General features: G+C 34.2%; 1 protein-coding gene across 2 annotated transcripts; it reads right to left on the bottom strand.

Moving 5' to 3' along the window:
• Positions 1-336: 336 nt before the first annotated feature.
• On the bottom strand, positions 337-4,489 carry LOC103453656 (purple acid phosphatase 23). Of its 2 annotated transcripts, none has more exons than XR_011574621.1 (8): positions 3,966-4,397; positions 3,650-3,841; positions 2,614-2,950; positions 2,135-2,352; positions 1,765-1,955; positions 1,173-1,617; positions 805-927; positions 337-664 (listed from the first exon to the last, which is right to left on the bottom strand). XR_011574621.1 is itself a non-coding variant. In XM_008393213.4 (8 exons), the coding sequence occupies exons 1-8, from the start codon at positions 4,348-4,350 to the stop codon at positions 557-559; spliced, it is 1,836 nt and encodes a 611-aa protein (XP_008391435.3). In that variant the 5' UTR covers positions 4,351-4,489; the 3' UTR covers positions 337-556. The 2 variants fall into 2 exon arrangements, 1 of the variants encoding a protein (XP_008391435.3); XM_008393213.4 differs by having other exon boundaries at positions 1,173-1,454; positions 3,966-4,489.
• Between the last annotated feature and the right edge of the window lie 20,814 nt (positions 4,490-25,303).

Genomic DNA, 25,303 nt, shown 5'->3' with positions numbered 1-25,303 from the left:
GAACAATTACCCTGCAAAGACTAACATCATCTCCAAGAGAGAACTTTTTAGTAGCTTTTGTTTATAACAATGGATTCACTGGGTGATGCTTTGTCCAATATGTGACATGTTTTACACCCCAAGATAAGATGCTGGTGTACATATGACCATTTTCCGGGAAGAGTTGCATGAATGTTTTGGTTTATATCGTGCTTCTGCAATATACATGAGGGTTCCGGAGAGTCGGAAACCATCTTTAAAGCATGGAGAGGACGTGCCAATCCTCGAAACAATCTGGCTCTTATATTCTCGAATAAAATCGATTATCCAACAAGGTTGAAGAGGCTAAGATCGAAATTTCTGTAATCTAGGTTTTAATAACAAGAAAATGGATACACATATTTACATATTCAAATGTCAAGTTTTTCCTGTCGTTACTGACAAGGAATTTAGATACAAGAATTTAAGCCTAGTCAAGTGATGTGACTGTAGAATTGTAAGTTTCAAAGATTGAGCTTACCGAAGAATTTAAGAGAAACCAAAAAACGCATGCACAGCCGGAGCACGAAAGAGACTACTAGGAAGAGGAGAGGAGAGAAAACATTCCAAAGAGTGGCAAGGATAGAGAGAGCACCACAGAGTGCAATGCAGCAGAGAGGGAGGGCACAGAGGGGGAAACCAAGGGCTGGCAATTGGACAAGGACAATGAAAGTGAGTGCCAGTGTGAAATAGTAGGATTAATGGATCGAAAAACTATTTTCGTAGCAACAGAATGAAAGCGCAAGTCAATTAAAATCCGTTTATTGTATTGAATTAAGAAATCACCTTTGCAGACCGTGAGCACAGTTCAGGTTGTCGCACAATGTATACTTGATCACCGTGGCTATCTTCCTTATACGTATCTTGATTCCGATGCCAAGTCCATAGAGCATAAGTAGAATTCACAACCTGCATTTCGATATATAAAGGTCATGGAAGACGGTTATGAATGTGTAACTAGAAAACACTGAAGACATCACGAAAGATCGCGCTTAGATCTATTCTACTTTCATGGTTTGCACCTCAGAAGCAAGTTTCAAGCACACGTACTATTTGCATTTGCTAATCATGGTTAAACTAATAATTAAAATCAAACATTGTGTGAGATAAGTTTGTTTAACTAGAGAAGTAAAAACAATGTTACTAAGTTTTACCTCAAGAATTCCATGCCCAAAGCTGCTTTCTCTAAAAGCACTCCACTCCGGCTGTTTGCTCCAACAAAAATTGCCTTTAGCAGGCCCTGAAGAAAAGTTCAAATGGCATACCCCTCCAAACTCCGGTGTGTTGTCTCCAGCTGAAGGACACTTTCCAGGGTCATCAGCGAAATCAACATCAACTTCTTCAATATTTCCACCATCTCCAACTGTTATGTAAAGAGGCCCGCACGGATCCAACGTATAGTTATATACTCTATTCATCCGTTCGTAGGCATGCACCTGCACAGCAGATAGCATATTACACATTCAACATCTACAAAGAAATTAGTTTCAATGGTGAGATCACAAGGTGTTTTCCACTTTTATCTTTATGGCCTCTTCGAATTGTCTGCCATGGTATCTTGTATCTGGCTCCAATATAACGTCATGTATAGAAAAACCTCTGTAGTTATCAATCAGATGTAACTTCTGTTATATGTATTGCTATTACAGAAGCATATTGCGACATAACATGAAATTGGCAAATTTTGCCAAATAAATATGCATACAAATGTTTACGAGACTATAGACAGAATCACTTTAAACTTACATGACCAGAAAAAACAATATCAACACCATATTGATAAAGAAGTGCTTCCATTTCTTGTCTCATGCATTCAAATTCCTGATAGTGAGAAGAATAGCTGTTATACCAAGGAGGGTGCCATGCTGCTACGAGCCAGGGAGTCACTGTACGGTCTACTCGATGTAGATCATCTTTAAGCCAAGCATATTGAGCACCTAGAATGAACATAGATAGGACATAACAAACAATTAAAAACCAACAGTACCAAAAAAGTACACCAGTGCTTACGCTTTCATAATTCAGCATTGCAGAGCCAAACCAGAATGTTTTAAATTTATCATTTGTCATTATTAGTAGCGAATTTATAAGTAAGAAGCGTTATGGCATCAATTACCAGTAGCATTGTAGTCAATATATGCTCCCAACATGATAAAATGTACTCCTCCAGCATCAAAAGAATAGTAGAAGTTACTTTTAGAGCCGGATTCCTCTGATGGCACTGCAAATCTTGTCAAATAGGATTCGAAAGTGATTCCAGAAACTTGGGGCTCAATCTCATGGTTGCCCTCAATAACCATCATAGGAACTCTCGAGGTTAAAGGCTCCATGAACCTGAGTTTCCACTTCAACCATGTTAATCAAAACCAACTAATTCAGGAAAATGAAGCATCACAAACTGGTAAGAATTAAGATATCAGCATTTATTACATATTGCTTCTACTTAGCTCCAACAGATTAGCTAACTAACATTATGGATTGACATTGACAAATTTTAATTTCTGTGACAAATCTTCAACATAAACTGAAACAAATGCTAACTCATACAGTGAGGTAGGATGTAAAGGCATTCAGATACTAATTCATAAAGTTTACCTTCCCCACCCATCCCAGCGGGGTTGATATGTTTCTCTGATAGGTGCATCTGGGAATGCACATGAAAAGCATGAAGCTCCTTTCCCACCAGTCGTACGGTACTGGTTTGCATAACATAAGTCCCCAACCATTAAAATCATTGAAGGATCATTCTGGATTAAATGATCAATGGTTGTACTGGTATTGCTAGTGAGACCCAAATCTCCAACGACAGCTATTCGACGAGGATATGTGTTTTCGCCAGGCTCTGGTAAAGTTTCAAGGGCGTGCTCTTGACTCATAGCAGGGATAGAACTATCCCCACACTTGTAATAATATTTCGTACCCGGTTTAAGACCTACAGCAAAGGGGAACTCTTGATCTTAGCAGTACGGATACACTCGATCTAGTTTCTTCGCTTATCGTCTACTAGGTGTTCAATTATGTAACTAAACGACCATCCTGTGACATTCATATCAAAATTTACCATTTAACAGTAGTTTAATCAAATATATCAGAATTCTTTCAGGATGTAAATTGACAGAATGTTTAAATATGCCAACCCCCAAGGGATGAGAGCTTCCTCAAATTGAAACATGAAATATAGGACTTATAGGTTTCATTAATGGGATTACAAATCCATGTCTGTAATTAGTGAATTATGTGGTACATCGAGCAACCGTCAACACCATTATCAATTGACAATAAATTTTGATTCACCCACCAATATCAGAATTTTTCTATACTCAACAATAACAAATTCACTCAATTAAGGGTTCTTTTTCTCTTTCGGGTATATGCTCGAACTGAAGGAAGAGGCTGTTCGTAGTACTATTTGGCACAGAACAAACGATTATGGATGTTGTACAAACAATTAAGCTACGTTTACTAAAATCAGAACTTGTCCTCCAAGCAAACGATTGGATCAAATTAAGAATAACACTAGCAATTCCGCTGAAACGGATTGCCATTTTCTGATGCAAAACATTATGTGCATTATAGTAACAAACAATCAACAAGTCATTACAACTAAAAGAATCAAAATTGATTTCCATACCATCAATCCTGACATGATGAATGATGGCAGAGGTGTAATTCAAGAGGCCAGCAAAAGGGTACAATTGACTATAAACAACTGAAACCCCTTTCTTCACACTCGTATACTTGCCACTTTCTTCCCCATACCTCACCTCACTCCCAACTGTTGAAGGATCAAGTGGTCTCACAGTTTTACCAATCTGGGCATCCCCTGACCAAACAAAAACCACCCCAGTTCATCAATTCCATTCAACTTTCATCCCGAAAAGTGTAAAAAAAAAAAAAAAAAAAAAATCAACAAAACAACACAAAGATTGAGAATTTGAATTTTGTACCAGTAACCCAAGAAACCCACATTGCAGTGGGTGAAGAAATAGCAAGGGCAATCTGTTCTGGGAAATTTGATGTCACCTTCTTCTTGAGCCTGGGATGGTCCATTGGCAAGTCATCACTGCCTCTGCGAAGCGATGGATCGAAGCGCCGAGTTGCAGGCACGAACGGGCCTTCTAGAGTGGTGGGAATGGGAGACTGAGTCAGTGCCACCGCCATTTCTGTTACAGTCAAGAAAATGATCAGAGTGACCCATGGTATGCAGTTCGGCATGGCATTGAAGATGGAGGTTGAAAATTCTAGCTGGGGATGATGAGGAATGTGAGTAAGTTTGATCATATCGTGTTGGGTTCGTTTGTTGAGTGACTTGAGCTGCGAATCGATTCGCATATTCTCGTGGGAATATGCTGTTTCTTACTTTGTTCATAAAAAGTAATAAATAAATAAATAAAGGCAAAATATCCCCATCCCTACCGCAACCTCCCACGCAATCTGTTGTGAACTGATTAATTAGTATGAACTTGATGATTGTCTTAACCACGTGTTGTTAAAGGAATTAAATAGTTTTATTAGTTTTATTTTAAGTGATTGTAACTGCCACTTTTTGACAAAATTACAAAAATAAAGGTCGTACCCAGTGCACAAGGCTCCCGCTTTACGCAGGGTCGTACCCACGTGTTGTAACTGCCACTTTATAAAGGCCAATGCGGTGATCCGTTGGGCAACAGTCATAATATCAATAAAATACAATATTACAAAAATACATCTCTTTCTATCTTCTCATTCATCCAGCCATACTCTATTGTTGCTAGTGCTACTTGCAGGTCGAGATAGGGTCTGGAAGTTGATCATATCATTAGTATAAGCCTCTTTTCTGGTGTCCCACTTGTATGCCCCGCCAACCCAAAACCTCCCGCAATGCTGCCATAGACGTTCGTTCAGCCATACTCTATTTCTGCCACTCTGTCTTCTCCCTCTCACAACATCCATACTACGCTTGCAGTCAAATTTGAATAATTCTGTCGTGAGCTCTCTTTACATGGTGGCGATGGTGCTTCCTCTTTAGATCCAGTGTCTCCACCACCAGATCTCGGTGCTCCACCATCAATACTGACTAATGACGTTGATTTTCGCAACATCACAACTCACGAGAGCATTTTGATGGTAAAGGCTATACTCCCAGGCCTTAGGGACATCAAAGCATTGATTTTTCCGGGTTCATCGATGGTCATGGTTTCTTAGCTTGGATCTATAAAGCCGAGTAGTATTTCACCTTCTAAAATGTGCCTAAAGCTCATAAATTGATCACTGTCTCCTTTCATTTTGAGAATAAGGCACTGCAAGGGTTTCGTTGGAAAGATTGCTTGAAGACCACACCAACTTAGGGAGATTTCACAAAGGCTATTTGTCAAGAATGGGGTCATCATAATTTGTAGATGGCACATAGGCCTTGTTTAAACTCAAGCAAATAGGTAATCTCAAAGATTATATCACTGGGTTTCGTAGATTAGCTAATCGTACAACTAATGTAGGATCTATTTAGTAGAAGAAAAAAAAATTGCATTTTAGGGGGGTTGAAACATGAGCTGAAATTGGATGTTAAATTGTTAAAACCCTCCACTATGCACGATGCAATTGCTATGGCTTTACAAGTTGATGCCAAATTGACTGAGTTAAGACCACCAGCTCCTATGTCTTTTCCTATCCAAACATTTATGCATACTACTTGTCATTTACAAAACTTACCCCAGAATAAGTACAAATGAATAAGGATAGGGGGAATGCTAGTTCTGTACAGAAAAATGGGTTGGGGCACAAGTGTGCACATAAGCAACTCTTAATGCCGGATGTATTGGATGATGAGATAGAAGTTGAAATTACAAAGGAAGCACTGCATATTGAAAAGCCTGAGCTGCAGCACATGGACTTGAGTGAGTGTGCTTTTTATGACACCTCATCCACCTAAGCTTTACAAACAATGAAAGTAAATGGTGTAGTGAATGGTCAATTAGTAAGATTCTCCTAGATTTTGGTAGTACCCATGACTTTGTGGATGCTAGGCTAGCTAAGAAAATGGGGTGGCAAATTCAAAGTAGTAAACCATTTGAAGTAATGATTGTTAATGGACGGTAAGGTGAAAAGCCAGAGGTATTACAAGCAAGTGCTAATGGAAGTGGGAGATTACCATTGTGGTACTAACCTTTATTCTTTACCCCTGGGAGGGTGTGACATAATACTAGAGGTACAATGGTTGTTTTCAGTAAGTCTAATGCTTTGGGACTTTCAACTCCTTATTATGGAATTTGAAGTGAGAAGGAAGAAGTACAAATTGGAGAAATTGCACTTCCACGGCCCATAATGCCTTTAGGAATTTTATTGTATTCTATGAATGCTGAAAAACTTGAGGCCTCAAAACTTACATCACAACAGCTCTTTGAGTTACAAAATTCATTAGGGAATTTTGAGGAAAATTTTTTCATTCCCTCAACATTTCCACCACCTAGAGACCATGACCACAAATCCTTTTGATATTAGTTCTAAACCACCTAGTATCAAGCCTTATCATTATAGTCCATTCCAAAAATCTGAGATTGAAAAGGAAGTACAAGAACTCTTGCACCCAGGGTTTATTAGGCTTAGCCACAACCCCTTCTTCTTTTCAGTGTTGCTTGTGAAGCAAAAAGAAGGTACATGGAGATTATGTATAGACTACATTGAGTTAAATGCAATCACAATCAAGGACAAGTACCTAATTCCTTTGATTGATGACTTGCTAGATGAGTTGTTTGGTGCACAATATTTCTCTAAACTTAATTTGAGAGCAGGATATCACCAAATAAGAATACACTCCTTAGACATTGAAAAGATAGCATTTATGACACATAAGGGACACTATGAGTTTCTTGTGATTTCATTTGGGTTAATGCTCTAGCGACCTTCCAAAGTTTAATGAATGACATCTTCAAGTCATTCCTTAGACAACTTGTACTAATGTTCTTTGATGCTATCCTAGTATACAGCAAAAATTGGGAAGAACACTTGTTTCACTTGTAGTTGACATTTAAGCTATTGAGAAAGCATCATTCATATGTTAAGAAACAAAAGTGTTCTTTTTGGCAGAGTAAGGTGAAATATCTAAGACACATTGTATCCAGGAATGGTGTGGCAACGGACCCTACAAAAATACAAGTTGTAGTGGATTGGCCAGTGCCTACAAATGTAAAAGAGCTTAGGGGATTTTTAGGACTCACATGTTATTACAAAACATTTGTGCCGAATATGGTAAGATATGTCAACCCCTTTATCATTGATAAAAGAATGATGGGTTTCAGTGGAACCAGGAAGCTCAGCAAGCTTTTCAACACCTCAAGTATGTCATGATCTTTCCATAGGTCATAGCCTTACCTGACCTTTCCACAAGTCCTAACCTTACCTGATTTGTCCCCTCACTTTAAACTTGAGTTTGATGTTTCAGGAAATGGCATTGGTGTTGTACAACAAAAGGGCAAACCAATTGCTTTTACAAGTCAAACCCTGGGTCTTAGAAACCAAGTACTCTCTACATATGAGAGAGAATTGATTGTCATAGTCCATGCCATCAAGAAGTGGCAAAACTATCTCCAAGGTCGCCATTTTGTGATAAAAATTGACCATAATAGTTTAGTGTACTTGAAGTTGATTCTTATCAACTGCAGTCACTAGCCTTATATGCATATCATAAATTGCATCCAAAATTATATGGCCCATTTGAGGTTTTGGAGAGAATTTGGAATATAAATTGAAATTGCCTGATACTACAAAAATCCATCATGTTTTCATGTGAGTTGTTTGAAGAAACACTTGGCACCAAATGTAAGCCTCATGCATGTTTTACCAATGGTCATAGATGAAGGGTTGCTTCGTCAGGAACCCATAAAGTTATTGCATAAGGGAGTATAAAAAAAAAAAAGACAATGTTATAGGTGACCAATTGCTCATTCAATGGAAGAGAGGTAGCTTAGAATATGCAACTTAGGAAGATTATGAGGAGTTCACTGCATAATTTCCAAATTTCAATTATTAACCTTGAGGACAAAGTTATTTCTTCAAGGGGAAGACAATGTTGTGAACTGATTAATTAGTATGAACTTGGTGATTGTATTAATCACAGGTGGTTAAAGGAATTAAATAGCTTTATTACCTTTATTTTAAGTGATTGGAATTGCCACTTAGCAAGTAGTGTTTTGTGATGTTGTATAAAGGCCAATGTGGTGACCTGTTGGGCAACATTCATAACATCAACAAAATACAATATTACAAAAATACATCTCTCTCTACCTTCTCCTTCCTTCGGCCATACTCCATTGTTGCTAGTGCTACTTGCAGGTTGAGATAGGGTTTGGAAACAACCTCAACAAACATTCCTCAACCACCAAAAATTAGAAAATAAGAAGTTAAAATGAAACTCCTCCAACACCCCCTTCATATCTCTTTTCTTCTAAACATATATCTTCCTCGTTGGGTATATACGATGCCATGGTTCCTAGTATAGCAAGCCGACAGTGACTCGAACAATAATGAGAGCTTGGGAATTTTGAGAAGAATGTCATCGGAACTCTGATAAGTCTATAGCGCAAAAATATGATCCATTTTGCACCATGCTCCTTTGTGACTCAAGTTGGTAGGGGCATAGAGAAAAAGATATGGAGGTGAATTGGGGTTACTGTGGAGGAATGGACCTCTGACCTCAGTGGGGCAGGAGGAGGAAGGTGAAGTGGAGATTATGTGAATTTGTAATATATTTTGGTTAATATAAATGTTACTTTACAATTAACCTTGATAAAAGGCGCATACGCTGCAGCCTGCATACAATATGATTTAACGACAAAACTAACAGAATTAGACAGGGTGGTACATTAGAACTAAATGTGAAGTTTAGGTGGTAAGTTGCCAAAATAAATTCATTCACCTCACCATAAAAATCTAGGTGGTATTTATGCAAATTCCTCATTTAAATATATATATATATATATATATATATATATATTTGAAAAGGTATAGCATAGGAAGAATTCGTAAGTGTATTATTCAACATTTTTTTTTTTTTGAAAATAACTTGTCATTTGATCATACTGAGAGTTGTTGGTTCATAAACAAATGAATTATATATTGCTTTGTTTTAGAACTCTATAGAAAAATTTAAGCACTACTACAAAACTACCCATTACTGGCACAAATAAAAACGACAAGAAAAGGTTATTACTGAGGGATTTTAAGCAAAATCCGACAGAAAATGGTTGCAGTAGCGGATATAATAAGCCACAGAATTGCCTGCGTCAGGAAATGAATTTTCCGACAGAAAATTATCTAAAACCGACAGTAATTGTGTCGGTTAAAACCGACAGTATATATATTTATAATAAATAAATATGAGAATTTTTGTCGGTTACAACCGACAGAAAATACAAAAATCGACAGAATTTGTGTCGGCTATAACCGACAGGATATATATTTATAATAAATAATAAGATACTGTCTGTCGGTTTTATATTAATAATAAAAAAAATAAAACAACCACTTTCTGCAGCATTCACTGCATTTCCCAGATTTTCTATTTTCAATCGAGTCGGAGCAACCGCCTCAGGTCTCGAGTCGCTAAGTCGTCGTCGACGACCTTCAACACCTGCTTCTTCCTCGAAAACGACGGCAACGGGAGCGAGCTCGGCTCCGGCAACACCGCGAACGCTGATCCGGCATACATGTCGGTCTTCTGCACCATTTCCGGCCCGGGCCGGAGCCTCGCAGTCATGGTCCCAGCCAAGCTCGTAGAACGGAGATTGATCTCTCAGAGAGGCCACGTTGGGGTCTCCATGGATGGCTTTCCATCATGTTCATCTGCTGAAATGCTCTCTGCTGTCGAAGTGTTTGATCGACAATCCGAAGCCTCGGAGTCTCCCCTATTGTCGTGCTAGGAGCCACCGGGTCCTTCTCTCCCATGGCCTTTCTTGTGGCCTGAATCTGACTCACAATCCCATCTTTCAAGCTCCTGAAATGCCTCGACATGGCCTTCGCCGCTAAGGCGGAGTATACGGTGGCAACCAGAGATGGGTTTCAGAGAGTCTCAAATTTTAACCTTGATAACAATAAAAATCTAAAATTTTGAATTGGGTATTAATTGAAAAGATTAATCAAGCACAATCCGAGTAAAAAGTTTTTAACTTTGCCTTCTAATACTATTGAGGAATTATAAAAAATAAAAAATAAATAAAAGATGGGGTTTACTATTATTTACCTCTTCAAGCATTGAAAGCAGTCTGGTTTTTCGCTTCTGCAACTCCACAAATTCAAGGGAGCAAACAGTTTTTGAAGGAAAACAAACAAAAACCTACCTGAGCTAAAAGCATTTGTAGCATCAGAAATCTCTTCATAGGAGAAGCATTTCCAAGTGGGTCTTGGAGAAAGCTCTTTTGGATGTGGGTGTGGATGTTGAACTGGAAGTAAATGAGGAGAGAAGAGAATGGGAAGGAAATGAGGAGAGGAGAAAAGGGGGAAGGAAGGGGGAAGGGAGAAGGCACAGGCGCAAGGAAGAGTTGGAGGGTTTTATGTTGGAAAATTAACATTACTGTCGGTTAAAACCGACATAAATATTTTTTAAATATAAACCGACAGAAACTTTTCATTCCTGTCAGTTATAACCGACAATTTCCACCCAAAATTTTGTTACGATTTTAAATTCCCCCCAAAATTTGTTACGATTTTACAAAATAAAATAATAATTGTTTGATTTAATAAATAAATAAATAATATGTATTTAAATATAATACGTTTTTAAAAATTAAATAAATTTTTTTTTTTGTTGAAAATAAATAATTGTTTGGTTTAATAGATAATAATCCATGTAAAATATGCAATAAAGAAACAAAAATATAATTGTACAATGAAAATGTCATCACACAAACTAAATATTGTCTAATCAATACTTGAAAAATATAAATAAAAATTTAGCACAAATTACTTTTCACACTTCAAAATTAGGCAAAATAAATAAATTTTCACACTTAAATTTTCACACCTCGACCCTATAAGAATGTAATAAATAAATTTGATCTTTAATTTAAAATATTTACACTAGTGGATACCACAAAATCTTATTTTATACTTAATAGAAGTATAATATTAACTCTAAGTGTTTGTTTAATCTACCGTTTTGACACAATATGCATTCTACCAAACTTTTTTCAACGATCCAAGCGTCAAGCTTATTTGTACACACTTCAAGATTACATACGTAAAAAATTGTAAAAAATAAACATTCAGAGATTACTTAACGGAACAAAAGTTTTCGACGGTTATAAACGAAAAGTCACAATTTAACGGTTATTTTAGCTCCGATTTTGATGATTTTTTACAGCTACACTTTTCGACCCTATAAGAATGTAATGAATAAATTTGATCTTTAATTTAAAATATTTACACTAGTGGATACCACAAAATCTTATTTTATTCTTAATGGAAGTATAACATTAACTCTAAGTGTTTGTTTAATCTACTGTTTTGATGTGATACGCATTCTAAGAAGCTTTTTTCAACGATCCAACCATCAAACTTATTTGTACACACTCCGAGATTTTATACATAAAAAATCGTAAAAAACAAACATTCAGAGATTAGGTAACGGAACAAAAGTTTTCGATGGTTATAAAAGAAAATTCACAATTTAACGATTATTTTAGCTCCGATTTTGATGATTTTTTACAGCTACACTCCTCGACCCTATAAGAATGTAATGAATAAATTTGATCTTTAATTTAAAATACTTACACTAGTGGATAACACAAAATCTTATTTTATACTTAATAGAAGTATAATATTAACTCTTAAGGGTTTGTTTAATCTACCGTTTTGACGCAATATGCATTCTACAAAACTTTTTTCAACGATCCAACCGTCAAACTTATTTGTACACACTCCGAGATTTCATACGTAAAAAATCGTAAAAAACAAACATTCAGAGATTAGGTAACGGAACAAAAGTTTTCGACGGTTACAAAAGAAAAATCACAATTTAACGGTTATTTTAGCTTCGATTTTGATGATTTTTTTATAGCTACACTCCTCGACCCTATAAGAATGTAATGAATAAATTTGATCTTTAATTTAAAATATTTACACTAGTGGATACCACAAAAGCTTATTTTATACTTAATAGAAGTATAATATTAACTCTAAATGTTTGTTTAATCTACCGTTTTGACACAATATGCATTCTACCAAACTTTTTTCAACGATCCAACCATTAAACTTATTTGCACACACTCCGAGATTACATACGTAAAAAATTGTAAAAAATAAACATTCAGAGATTACGTAACGGAACAAAAATTTTCGACAGTTATAAACGAAAAATCACAATTTAACGGTTATTTTAGCTCCGATTTTGATGATTTTTTACAGCTACACTTTTCAACCCTATAAGAATGTAATGAATAAATTTGATCTTTAATTTAAAATATTTACACTAGTGGATACCACAAAATCTTATTTTATTCTTAATGGAAGTATAACATTAACTCTAAGTGTTTGTTTAATCTACTGTTTTGATGTGATACGCATTCTAAGAAGCTTTTTTCAACGATCCAACCGTCAAACTTATTTATACACACTCCGAGATTTTATACGTAAAAAATCGTAAAAAACAAACATTCAGAGATCAGGTAACGGAACAAAAGTTTTCGATGGTTATAAAAGAAAATTCACAATTTAACGATTATTTTAGCTCCGATTTTGATGATTTTTTACAGCTACACTCCTCGACCCTATAAGAATGTAATGAATAAATTTGATCTTTAATTTAAAATATTTACACTAGTGGATAACACAAAATCTTATTTTATACTTAATAGAAGTATAATATTAACTCTTAAGTGTTTGTTTAATCTACCGTTTTGACGCAATATGCATTCTACAAAACTTTTTTCAACGATCCAACCGTAAAACTTATTTGTACACACTCCGAGATTGCATACGTAAAAAATCGTAAAAAACAAACATTCAGAGATTAGGTAACGGAACAAAAGTTTTCGACGGTTATAAAAGAAAAATCACAATTTAACGGTTATTTTAGCTCCGATTTTGATGATTTTTTTACAGCTACACTCCTCGACCCTATAAGAATGTAATGAATAAATTTGATCTTCAATTTAAAATATTTACACTAGTGGATACCACAAAATCTTATTTTATACTTAATAGAAGTATAATATTAACTAGTGTTTGTTTAATCGACAATTTTGATGCAACATGCATTCTATGCAACTTTTTTCAACGATCCAACCATTAAACTTATTTTTACACACTCCGAGATTGCATACGTAAAAAATTGTAAAAAATAAACATTCAGAGATTAGGTAACGAAACAAAAAATTTCAATGATTATAAACAAAAAATCACAATTTAACGGTTATTTTAGCTTCGATTTTGATGATTTTCTACAGCTACACTCCTCGATCCTATAAGAATGCATTGAACAAATTCAATCTTCAATTTAAAATATTTACACTAGTGGATAATTTTTTATACTGAATGGAAGTATAACATTAACCCTTAAGTGTTTGTTAAATCTATCAATTTGATAGGATATGCATTTTAGGAAACTAGTTTCAACGATTCAATCGTTAAATATGTTTGTATGTATTTCGAGATAGCATGTGTAAAAAATCGCAAAAAAAAAAAACATTCAGAGATTAGGTAATGGGACCGTGAGTGAAAAAAAAATATTTACACCATTTGTTTATTTATTTTTAATCAATGTAACATTTTAAAATAATAAAATAATCAATTTATGTCGGTTATGGCGGTTAAATCCGTCAGGAAAAATCCGTCAGGAATTTATGTCGGATATATCCGACAGAAAGTAACTTTAATCCGACAGTAAATAAATTATGTGTCGGAAATATTTTATCCGTCAGAATGACTTATTAACCGCCAAGATCGTCCGACACCTAAAGCTAATATTGTAGTAGTGAAGGACATGTTCCCATATTTCTTTTTCTTCAGGATTAGGGTGATCCTATCTACACACTCATTTTTGTTTCTCACATTTTTTCAAATTTTGACTGTTGGATAGTATTAGTTGAAAATTAATGGTCAAAATTTTATAAGCATATGTGAGATGTAAAAGATGTGTGTGGATTATTGTCAATATTGTTATATACTAATATGATTGGTGACTTGACAACTTATTTGTCCAGAAAGGCCCAATCAGACACTTTGGACTTGGGACTAAGGACCCAAAAGTTCAAGCATGATTTATTTTTTGAAGTCGTCATATTTTTTAGGCCCAAATATTTGATTTCCCATTGCAAAACCTGGTAGAATTTGAAAGCCTGACCAAGTTAAATATAGAAACTAAAATTTAAAGCCCGACCAATATAGGGTTTTTATAAGGGGCGTTTCTAGATGCCTTAATTTAGAATTTTTTAAATTAAAATTGTAACTTAAGATTTTGATCAAATATTCTTTAATTAATTTTAACTAGTATAAGCTCACACACAAAGTGTGTGTGAAATATTTTATTTTTGTTTTTAAAATTGAAGGAGAGAGGAAGAGGGGGAGAGATGTTTATTTTTTTAATTTTTAATTTTTTAGAATTTTTTTTTTACCTTTCAGTTTTTTTAAATTAGAAATGTTAAATTACCTGTAGGTGAGGCATAAAAAACCATTAAAATTTTGTTTTGTGAAATTATGTTACTGTCCTTAACTTTTTTGTTGTAATAGAAGACTACATAGTCTTTTCACCATTTTTTTTATTGACAAGGAGATTTCTATTAATATGTAGTTTATATTAAAAATTATGATTTTTCATTATATTTAATTTATCAATAAATTCAAAGAGTAATTAACATCACAAAACTCTTAAAATCTAGTAGATCAAACTTATCTTATAATAATTTGTTTCAAAAAGAAATTTTTTTCTTACTCAAATAAAAAAAGGTTTTTAAAATTCTAAAAATACAACAAAAATCCTATTCACATAAATTATGAGAAATGATATATTCATCACACACACACACACACACACACACATATATATAATGTACCAATAATTTAGTACATCATTGGTACGTTATTAATCTTAATTTGGATACATATTTATATTTTGGTACGTTATAAAATACTACTTTTGGTACGTTACATAATCCTTTAAAAGGGTGAGAAACAAATTATGAATCCAGTTGTAAATAAATGGTCCACATGTCACATTTTAAATGGGAGTATCAGCGGATGACGTGATAGTATGGTACAACCTAATTTTTCTTGGAAATTGGAAGGATTTAAGTTTTGAATTTTAATTTAAAAATGTTTGTCCTAATTAAGGAACAAGTTTCTAGTTTTTATGAAAATGAACAAAAAAAAGTGTGGGGAGAGGGGGAGAGAGAGAGAGAGAGAGAGAGAGAGAAGGAATATGTTGAAGATTAGGAAAGGTTTCTCCGAATTGAAGAACAAATTATTAATGAGGTGCGAGAATGAGTGAGCTAGGCAGGAATCTAAATTATATATGTTGAGAGCTTGAATTTGAAGTTGTAGTGCATGCGTATGGAATGAAATATATTGCATGCCGATTTGGTATTATAGCATAAAAATTCTATGGTGCTTCAAAATATAGAATACTTCAGACTTTATAATCATTAGATTTTAATTCATTTTTATATTTTTGAGCATAAAGATCTATTAGTGAAAAAAATATGAATTATCCCATACTCCATGAGAACAAGTAATTACAAGTTCTACAAAACTTTAGGTTATAAAGTGGAAGTTTGCATACGGAGGAAGGGCACTTTTTGGTAGGGTAGGGTAATGTTATCCACACATTTATTTTTACTTCTCACACATGTTTTTCATTTTTGACCATTGGATCGAGTGAATTAAAATTTTATGACAAAATATTAATAAGGATATTTAGAATGTAACAATAAGTATGTCAATAGCACTTTCCTTTTGATATTTCACGTACCAATTGTCAACCAAAACAATCAAAGGAAAATGGAATTGGGGTGTTTTTTTCTTTCCTTAATTGTAGGGAGAGTGCACGTGAAATCATGTGGCTCGGACCCTTTGTGAGCCCTCAATGGCTACATGCGTGCACGCCGCCTTACATGAAACCCTTGCACTCATTCCTTGTCTTGAGAGACTTTGAGAAACTTGGGATTATAACATGCATGAGAAGAAGGCCAAGGGATTTCGATTAGGTCGATTCCCTAACTTAATTGAATGTAGATTATACATCGAATAATATTAGGTAGACTAAATCTGTAAATTAAATTTGCAAACTAAATTATGTGACACCAAAAATAAGCACGTTAATTGATAATTAAATAATAATCAAATCATTAATTTCCATGTCATTTAGTTTACAAAATTTAGTCTATATATTTAGTCTCCTTAGCACTATCCTTATGCATCTTAGAAAAATAAATCCACTTATTACAACACGTAGACAAACATGTGTGGACGTTGAGATGCTTTGATACTATATCAAAGCATGTACATCCAACTTTGAATTAATTGACAATAAAAAAAAGAAACTCAATTTAAGTTCTTAAGCAATAACTCTCTAGCTAAACAACTTTTATGCCAGGTTTGGAGGAGAGAATTTAAAATACTAAGGAATTTTAGATTTAATTGTTAAAACTATACGGCAATACCACTACAAATAAACTCAAACACTACAGAGTTACTATTAATTAAAACACTACAAATACACTACTATAAAGAAAATACAAAGAATTTTTAAATGAAATCCTTCAAAGTCATTTAAAAGTTCTCTCAAATGTATTGAATCATATTACTTTTCATGTGGGTGTATAATTTTTATAACAAATTCAATCTCAATTCTAAGAAACTTTAAAATCTCTCATCCACACACACTATTAGAAATTGACCAAGAAGTTATTTATTGATAAAGCATAAGCTGGATTGAAAGGAACAAGATAGAAACTATATATGCACATACATGCATATAGCTTTAATCTCAATGGTACATGTACAATTTATGTTTCCTTTGTGAACAACACTTCATGCACATGTGGAGCATACATGACCATGGGTATTGTAGTTGTCCATAATCCACAGTATTTTCTTGTTTTCCAATGCCCTTGGATCCTAAAATAGTTAGCACCCCACACTAGAAACGATAAAAAAGAAAAGAAAATAAAAGGACAATTTAACTCATACACCGACACATAGATACAAAAGGATGTCAATGTACATGTCTACTACGTTTACTTAAACACTACATAACACGAGAATAAACGACTGAGATTGAAAATAGTAAATCTAAACAGTTGTGAAAATTAATTAATTGTCAAAACACTCGTATTATCGAATGATACGTAACATTGAGGTCACCTCCAAATTTGGTATGCATAAATAAGAAGCTGGATTTCAGATGTACTAAATAGATGCCACTCAAATCCTAATTGAGATCTTGCATATGCTGGGGAAACAGCACTCTGCAGCTGTTAGTCATTCATTCTACGCCGCAATGCTTGTTTATAGCTATCAAATTCAAAGGTTAATTTGGGTCCATGAAGTACTATACCTTCCAACCAAAAGAGAACGTATTGTTCTTAATCTATTTATATATAGGAGGAAAAAAAATGCAGGTTTGATCACCCGGCCCCCTAAGGATGCCACACATCCAGTCTATCCATAAACTTTAGATCAAATACGTACGTAACATTAAGGTGGGATGGAACAATGACGGATTCTAGATTCAAATGTTGTCGTTTTCTGATTTAAGCAAATACACCGAGAGAGAAGGATTCGAACGTCAAACATCTCTTACGTTGAGACATATAACTCATGGGGATTGGATGTGGCAAGTCGTTCATTTTGGGAAGAGCATGCAATATCTGGTACTGAACTTAAACAATCAATCAAAACATAAAAACAAAGAAGTAAAATATAAGCAAAGATTTCCAAACATATAAAGCTCTAGCCGCGTAATTAAATAGCTGGAATCAAATTGTAGATTGAAAGGTGAAATGATATATAGGTGAGGCTTTATATATTTAGGTAGCTTGAACAAAGTGATGATATATTGACTTGTTTGCGAAAGCATCTTTAATTAAAAGGTGACTTTATAAAGTTGACTTTTTTTTTATTCCACCTTTTAATATTGTAAGTAAAGCTTTTAATCTCATAATCTCATTACAGCTGCAAATCAATAACTAACTAGGTTTTAATATCATAAAGAATGCGTTTCCACAGATCATAATTAACATTTTGCAGTAACACATGTTTCCAATATTTACCTTTAGTCTTCTGGTTAAATCTTGATTATTGTACAAAGCTTGATTTAACCCATTTGAGTGTGGGGTTAATTAACATATATAATGCATCATCTTGTCTAAGCCAATTTGATTACATTTTAATCTTGTTAGGCAAGCAAACAAAAATGTCAGGAAATTAACAAGCCGCATGAAGCGCAACAATATGTAAAACTTTATCTCGAACGTTTTAGTTTCTGATTTTTTCCTTACACATCAAGTATATAGGGAATTGATGTTAATTTACTATTGTAACCTAGCAAGCTAGGTCTGCGTTACAACTTCATAGTAATTAAGTTTAGTAGTGTTGGAAGATAACCTAGCGATGAAGGTTGAATTTTAAGATTTCTTGATCCGGAATCCCAAACAGAATAGAAAATATGATATCGAAACATGGGCGGGTTCGAGATTTGAGTATCGCTTTCAGCAAGACTTGTTATAAACATCTTAAGCTAAATCCTTCCTAAATACTCCATGCTCCAGTAGCTAGGGTTTGGGGTTTTTCATTTTATTTTTAACCAGCTCTTTGAAATTTAGGCTGGTCGATCAATAATTTTTATACAACAAGCTCCTCTACTTGTGTTTCTATATTAATGGGGAGAGGAGATGATGTAGCACTAGGTTGAAGAGGAAAGCCGTAACCACCAACAAAATGACTTAGATTTTAAACATAAGTTGTATACGATGAAAGCACCACAAAAAACAAGTTGAAAATCAGACCCATTTTAATACCCTCTGACTATAATTTCATTGTTATTTGAATTCCATATGATTAATTAAAAAATCCCGTTATTCGAAATGCATGTAGAAAGAACTTAATTATAGTTTTACCATTTAAAACAGTCTAGTGATATTCCTTTTTACTTGTAAGTAAGAGGTCTTAGGTCCGATTCTCGCCAAAAACGAATTTGAATTACATTATTGCTAGTGCATTGTGAGCCTAAGGCTAACCCTCTCCCTTAGTGTAGATAATATTGTTTGTTAAAAAAAAAACAAATTATAGCTTTTTGCAACCAATTAACTCTCTTAATTAGTTTAGTAGTAATTCTCGTCTTAATGTTTTAGGGGTTCGAAGTTCGGCCTCTCCATTATTTTTTTATTAAAACAACTTGCTCCTCGTTGTTATATAAAAGAATTAGTTCCATGTACAATATAGGGCATATGAATTCATTATTTTTATTTAGTAAGAAAGCCATTATTAGCATTTAATTAGGAGTGTAAGGAAAGCTATAACATATATTGATTGAAGACTAGTCCTTTTAACGTGTGCGTTCGTACATCATAGTTTAGAAGGTTACTCTTGTCATGAAGAGACTCTTAGGCCTGATTTGGTACTGAGGTGATTCTAAAAAAAGTAGGTATCAAAAAAAAGCTGGGAGCTTTTTTGTGTTTGGTAAACATTCAGCTTCAACTTTTTTTCACAGTTTTGGGTGAAAAAAAGCCAAAAACACAAAGCTGCAAAACCCAGCTTTGAAAAACCGGCTTTTTTTCACATCTGTTTTACATAAAAATTTACCAAACACTATAATATTGCTTTTTTTTTTCAAAAGCACTTTTACAAAAAAGTTTATCAAACATTCTGCTGCTTATTCTTACAGCACAGTAGAAGCAGTTTTTTTTTCAGAGCACAGCAATACCAAACCAGCCCTTATTCTAAACTTATATAGTGATTAACAACTCATGGAGAGTGATTTGCGCCTTTCAATCTCAACAATTTGATCTAGCATGTTATCCGAGTTTAGTTAAGTTTAAAACAGCGTCTCTTCTGACACTTTTCTTACACTGCTTCAATTTAATTTGTTGAAAATTTTACACTTATATAAACTTTAGTACATGGTGGTGACTGAATTTTATTTATTTATTTAGAGGAGTAATGTTCTATTTTGATATTTAGACAGAAATTCAATTTGAATGCAAATGAATAATTATTCTGGTTTAATTCCAAAATATGAGAGTACAAAACCCTTTGTAACTGGTCAAATTAAAAGGGAGCATTTTTGCTCACCACCTTAAACTTTGGTACCTAATCATTTGTTACGTGTCATTTCACTTAACTTCGGTTAATTTTCTTCAAAATTGAAAAAGTAACATTTAATGTGAAAGATAACTAGAATTAAGTGAAAAAACACATGACAAATAATTAAGCATATGGTGAGCATACACCATAGCTATGATGGTGAACAAAAATGCACTCTAATTAAATAAAAAATGATCAAAACCCTCTTTACTCTGTTAGTCATTGGCTCTCTCTTTTTCTCTGTGGATAAGAAGCTTTAGATAGACAAGATTCTTTCAGTTAGGATGGTTGCATTGCATAATTTTTACATTTGCACCGCCAACCAAACCAGCTGCTACCTTTGACCGTACGTACAATCCACCTGGACTCTCTGCTGAGCTGACATGTCAAAAAGGAAGTCTCTCCCGCCAATCACTCCGCAAGCAAAACAAATTTCCAATATTTCAATTAAATTAAAAAAAAATTAATAATGAAAAAGGGAAAAGGGAGGAAAAAAATGAGAAAGTTCCTGGATGGTGGGCATGTGAGTGGGCACCGCATGTGCCGCTGTAGTCGGTTGGTTCATGGGTGGCTCCCATCGTTGGTCCCCACTCCGACCGCATTTGCGGACCCACTGGAAAGGGTTGGAGTCTTGAAGAAGGAGGTGGTTCATGAATGGGTCCCCATTCAGGCTTCAGACCACCCATTTAATCCCCGGAGGTGGGAGTTGCATGCATGCATGCATGTTTGGTTGCTGAGAAAGTGAGAGAAAGAGGAAGGAAAATGAATATTCATAAGATTTGACAATTGGCGTCAATTATCTTTTGCTGTGTCCTGCATGATATATTTTCACTGAATTTTATGTTATCATCTAACAAGCACTAAGCATTAAGGGCATGTTTACATAGTTTGAACGAAAATGAGTATAAGAAGCAATGAGATAAGAACGAATTGGGGTGGGATGAACGACCCTAGCTACCTTGTTGACAGAAAAGAAAACCATCAACATCTTGTTGCCATCACCTGCAACACGGTCCATAGGGGTGGTAATGGATCGTGTTCAGATTATCAATTTACATTTGTGTTGAACCTTCTCAACTCACGGATTAGTCAATAAATGCAAGTCGATATAAAAATAATACTATGATAATTCATACTATTCATACATAAAGGAGGAAAGTTACTAGTGTTAATCATGAACCTATCAATTTCTATACTTATACAAATTTGGAGTCATATTAACGTGTCATGTTTGAAATTGTTACCCCTAGATTCAAATTAAAAATGTTTCAAACTAAGTCATCACTTCAACCCTTTTTCTAACATTTTTACCCATCTGGCCAAGTTTACACTGTATTTGGATCTCATGTCGTAATGTCGAGTGATGGTTTGAGCCTTTGAGAATACTCTGTTTGCCGATCGTAACTAGTTTTTTCAATGAAATAGATCGTTTCTTTAATTAAAAATAAATAAAAAATCTCAATGCAATTAGTTGTGGTTTCTCTCAACAATCTTTACCATTTATTATCACCAACTCCATAAGCAATCATTAGTTTTTGTAAATCAGTTAGGGCAAATGATATATTGCTTAGTTCTTGACCCCTTCAATATATTGTCTCACCAGCCCTGAAGCACTAGATCTGTTTTTGGCAAATTTGGGGGTCATTAGGTCACATGTCATCATCTGGTTGTGGATGTGCCACATCAAACCCAAAGAAAGGTTACAAGGAAAACGAAAGCCAATTTTACTTGCAACAAGAACGACATGTTGTTGGATTAGTCACGTAATGATATTACATTGCATTGAAGCATGTAGGGTGGCTAACTTCATAGATAAGGATGGGGATTATACGAAAGCACACCAAACATTTCTATACCTAAAACATCCTGACATGCTTGCTTTGTTTTGGGTTTGTGCTAAGGTACTACTGATTTTAACTTCTAGAAACATAATTAATCAATACAAGTTTCACATGTTAGGAGTTTCAAAATCAGGGATTTCCAACATTTAACAATGACGTATAACTACAGCCGGACAATGTAGTATTAAAGCGTCAATTGAGTCTTGCATGTTATCTTTCGCGTGAGACGACCTATCATACCTGAATCACATACATTCTTGTGAGAGCCTAGCGAAATACGTCGTGAACACCCAATTTTCGTTAGCGAGGATCCAAAATTCTCACCCATATATAATAAAGTGTGTACAAATAGTTTTAAAATGCAAATAATGTTGAGAATGAATCATACGTTGATGGGAGGATAAACTTTGCATGGATTTATAAGTAAGTTGGGTTACTCTTTATATTGCCAATTGGTTTTATTGGTGGAACCTCAACTTTCTTCATGGTATCAGAGTAAGTTATCCTACTTGTGAAACCCAACGGCCACACATGCTTCACGTCACCCTGTTGTGTTGTTCATGAATTAGGCTTGAAAATTTGCCACACGTGAATAAGTGTGTTGAGAATGAGTCCCACATTGATAGTAAGTTGAGCTACTCTCTCTATTGCTAATTAGTTTAATGATAGATAATCAAACTTCTTCAATATAAATCCGTGCAAACCCAAAAAATAAAAAACAGACAAGTGGTTTGGATTTAACTTTCTTACCATCCGAGCCCACGCCTTAATCAAAGGATTAATCATAGAAGAATGTCAATCACTCTCCATCTCAGTAGTTTTCTCACATTACAGGCTGGAAGAATAACCAGTTAAAGGATTTAATAACAAGTCCAACGATATACATTCCACCTTACATTTCACAAACCAAGTTGACTTTTGAAAAGGTTAAAGGGATAACTTTGCAATTACACAAAAATAATTAATAAAAAGTTAGATTCTCAACTGTCCAGGGAAAAACTATTAATTGTGCTTCATGAACTCCTGAATACTGTTCCCTTCGTCGTCCCAACAAATGCACGATTATTAAAAAATAATAATCTATATATAAAGCTAATGGAAAAGGTGAATAGTGATTTTATTGTCATCAAGCTTCAACAAAACGTTTTGGACAAAAATACCTCAAGACAAAAAACTTCAAAGGCATCCCAAAATAATGCATCAAATAAGGTAGGGGCATTTTTGTCATTTTAACAGTATTTTTTTAATAATTAATTTTTTTGTGGTTTGTTTGTTTGTTTGTTTGTTTGTTTATTTTTTTTAATTAGTACCCCACAATAGACTAGTAATAATGTGATTCAATCTCTCCATTTTTAAACATGTTCAAAATATCTTAAGAGGCGTATAATGCTGGTTACAAAAATGGTCATTTGAAAGCGGATAATAATGTGATTAAATTAGTTGTCAAATGATTGTTTTTTTTAACAAACGATATTATCTATACTAAGAGGGAGGGGGTGGACTTAGCCTCACAATGGGCTAGCAATAATGTGATTCAATCAATTGTTTATTAAATATAATTTTTTCTATTGTAAACACGTTCAAAACATCTTAAGAGGCGTGTAATGCCGGTTATAAAAAAAAGTTATTCGAAAGCGGATAATAATGTGATTAAATTAGTTGTCAAATGGTTGTTTTTTATTTTAACAAACGATATTATCTACACTAAAGAGAAGGGGGTGGGCTTAGCCTCACATTGGGCTAGCAATAATGTGATTCAATCAGTTGTTTATTAAATATTATTTTCTCTATTTTTAAACACGTTCAAAACATCTTAAGAGGGGTGTAATGCCAGTTGTTAAAAGGTCTTTTGAACGCAGATAATAATGTAATTAAATTACATTAAATTAGTTGTCAAATGATTGTTTTTTTTTAACAAATGATATTATCTACACTAAGCGGGAGGAGTGGGCTTAGCCTCATAATAGGCTAGTAATAATATGATTCAATCAGTTGTTTATTAAATATTATTTTTTCTATTTTTAAACATGTTCAAAATATCTTAAGAGGCGTGTAATGCCGGTTATAAAAAAGGTCTTTCACACGCGGATGATAATGTGATTAAATTAGTTGTCAAATGGTTGTTTTTTTTTAACAAACAATATTATCTACACTAAGGGGGATGGGGTGGGCTTAGCCTCACAATGAGCTAGCAATAATGTGATTCAATCAGTTTTTTACTAAATATTATTTTCTCTATTTTTAAACACGTTCAAAACATCTTAATAGGCGTGTAATACCGGTTATAAAAAATGTCTTTTGCACGCGGATAATAATGTGATTAAATTAGTTGTCAAATGATTGTTTTTTTTTAACAAACGATGTTATCTACACTAAGGGGGATGGGGTGGGCTTAGCCTCACAATGTGCTAGTAATAATGTGATTCAATCAATTGTTTATTAAATATTATTTTCTCTATTCTTAATGTAAATTCTATAGAGACTGATTTTATTATGTGAATTCAGCTACTTTAATTGGTTTATGAGGGGTTTCTTCTAGCATGATCTAAGATTATTCATTTACTTCAAATATTTGACTTTCCTTTTGTCAATTTACGCCTATAAATACATTTAAAACGTGTAAGTCGTGCGTAGCACACACTGATTCAAAAAATGTCTTCTGCACGCGTGTGAGCGCGTGCATGAATTCTAGTAAATACATTAAGAGAAAAAGAAATATATATTATTTCTTGAGAAAATAATTATCCTTCAATCAAGGTTCTAAAAGACGCTAGGTGTTAGTCGGGCGGCGGGTTGAGACCTATCACCTAGGCGGATTTAAGTAAATCTATTATATTTCGTGTAAATAAGTGTGTGTTTATACTTAAAATATATATAATGCCATCATAAACTACAAAATAGAATGACATATACGTTATGAAGTATTGGAACATAATGGAAATATAGGGAATAAGCATATAAGGTCTGTTCATTTAAGTATTCAACAAGTCTCTTACAATTTATTAAAAAAAATAAAACGCAAAATGAAAGTTATCTATTTTTCGTCTAAATAAGTCGCAGCCTAGGTGGGTGCCTAGGAGAGTTCAGGTAGGCTAGGCTAGTGCCTAGGCTGTCCAGGCGAGCGCCTCAGCAGATCTAGGCGCCCTTAGTTAATAATTTCAAACGCCTAGACATTA

The sequence above is a fragment of the Malus domestica genome, chromosome 13 (assembly GCF_042453785.1).
Source record: "Malus domestica chromosome 13, GDT2T_hap1".
Classification (NCBI taxonomy): domain Eukaryota; kingdom Viridiplantae; phylum Streptophyta; class Magnoliopsida; order Rosales; family Rosaceae; genus Malus; species Malus domestica.
Note: the sequence above shows the minus strand (reverse complement) of the source record. Positions and strands in the feature narration are given on the sequence as shown.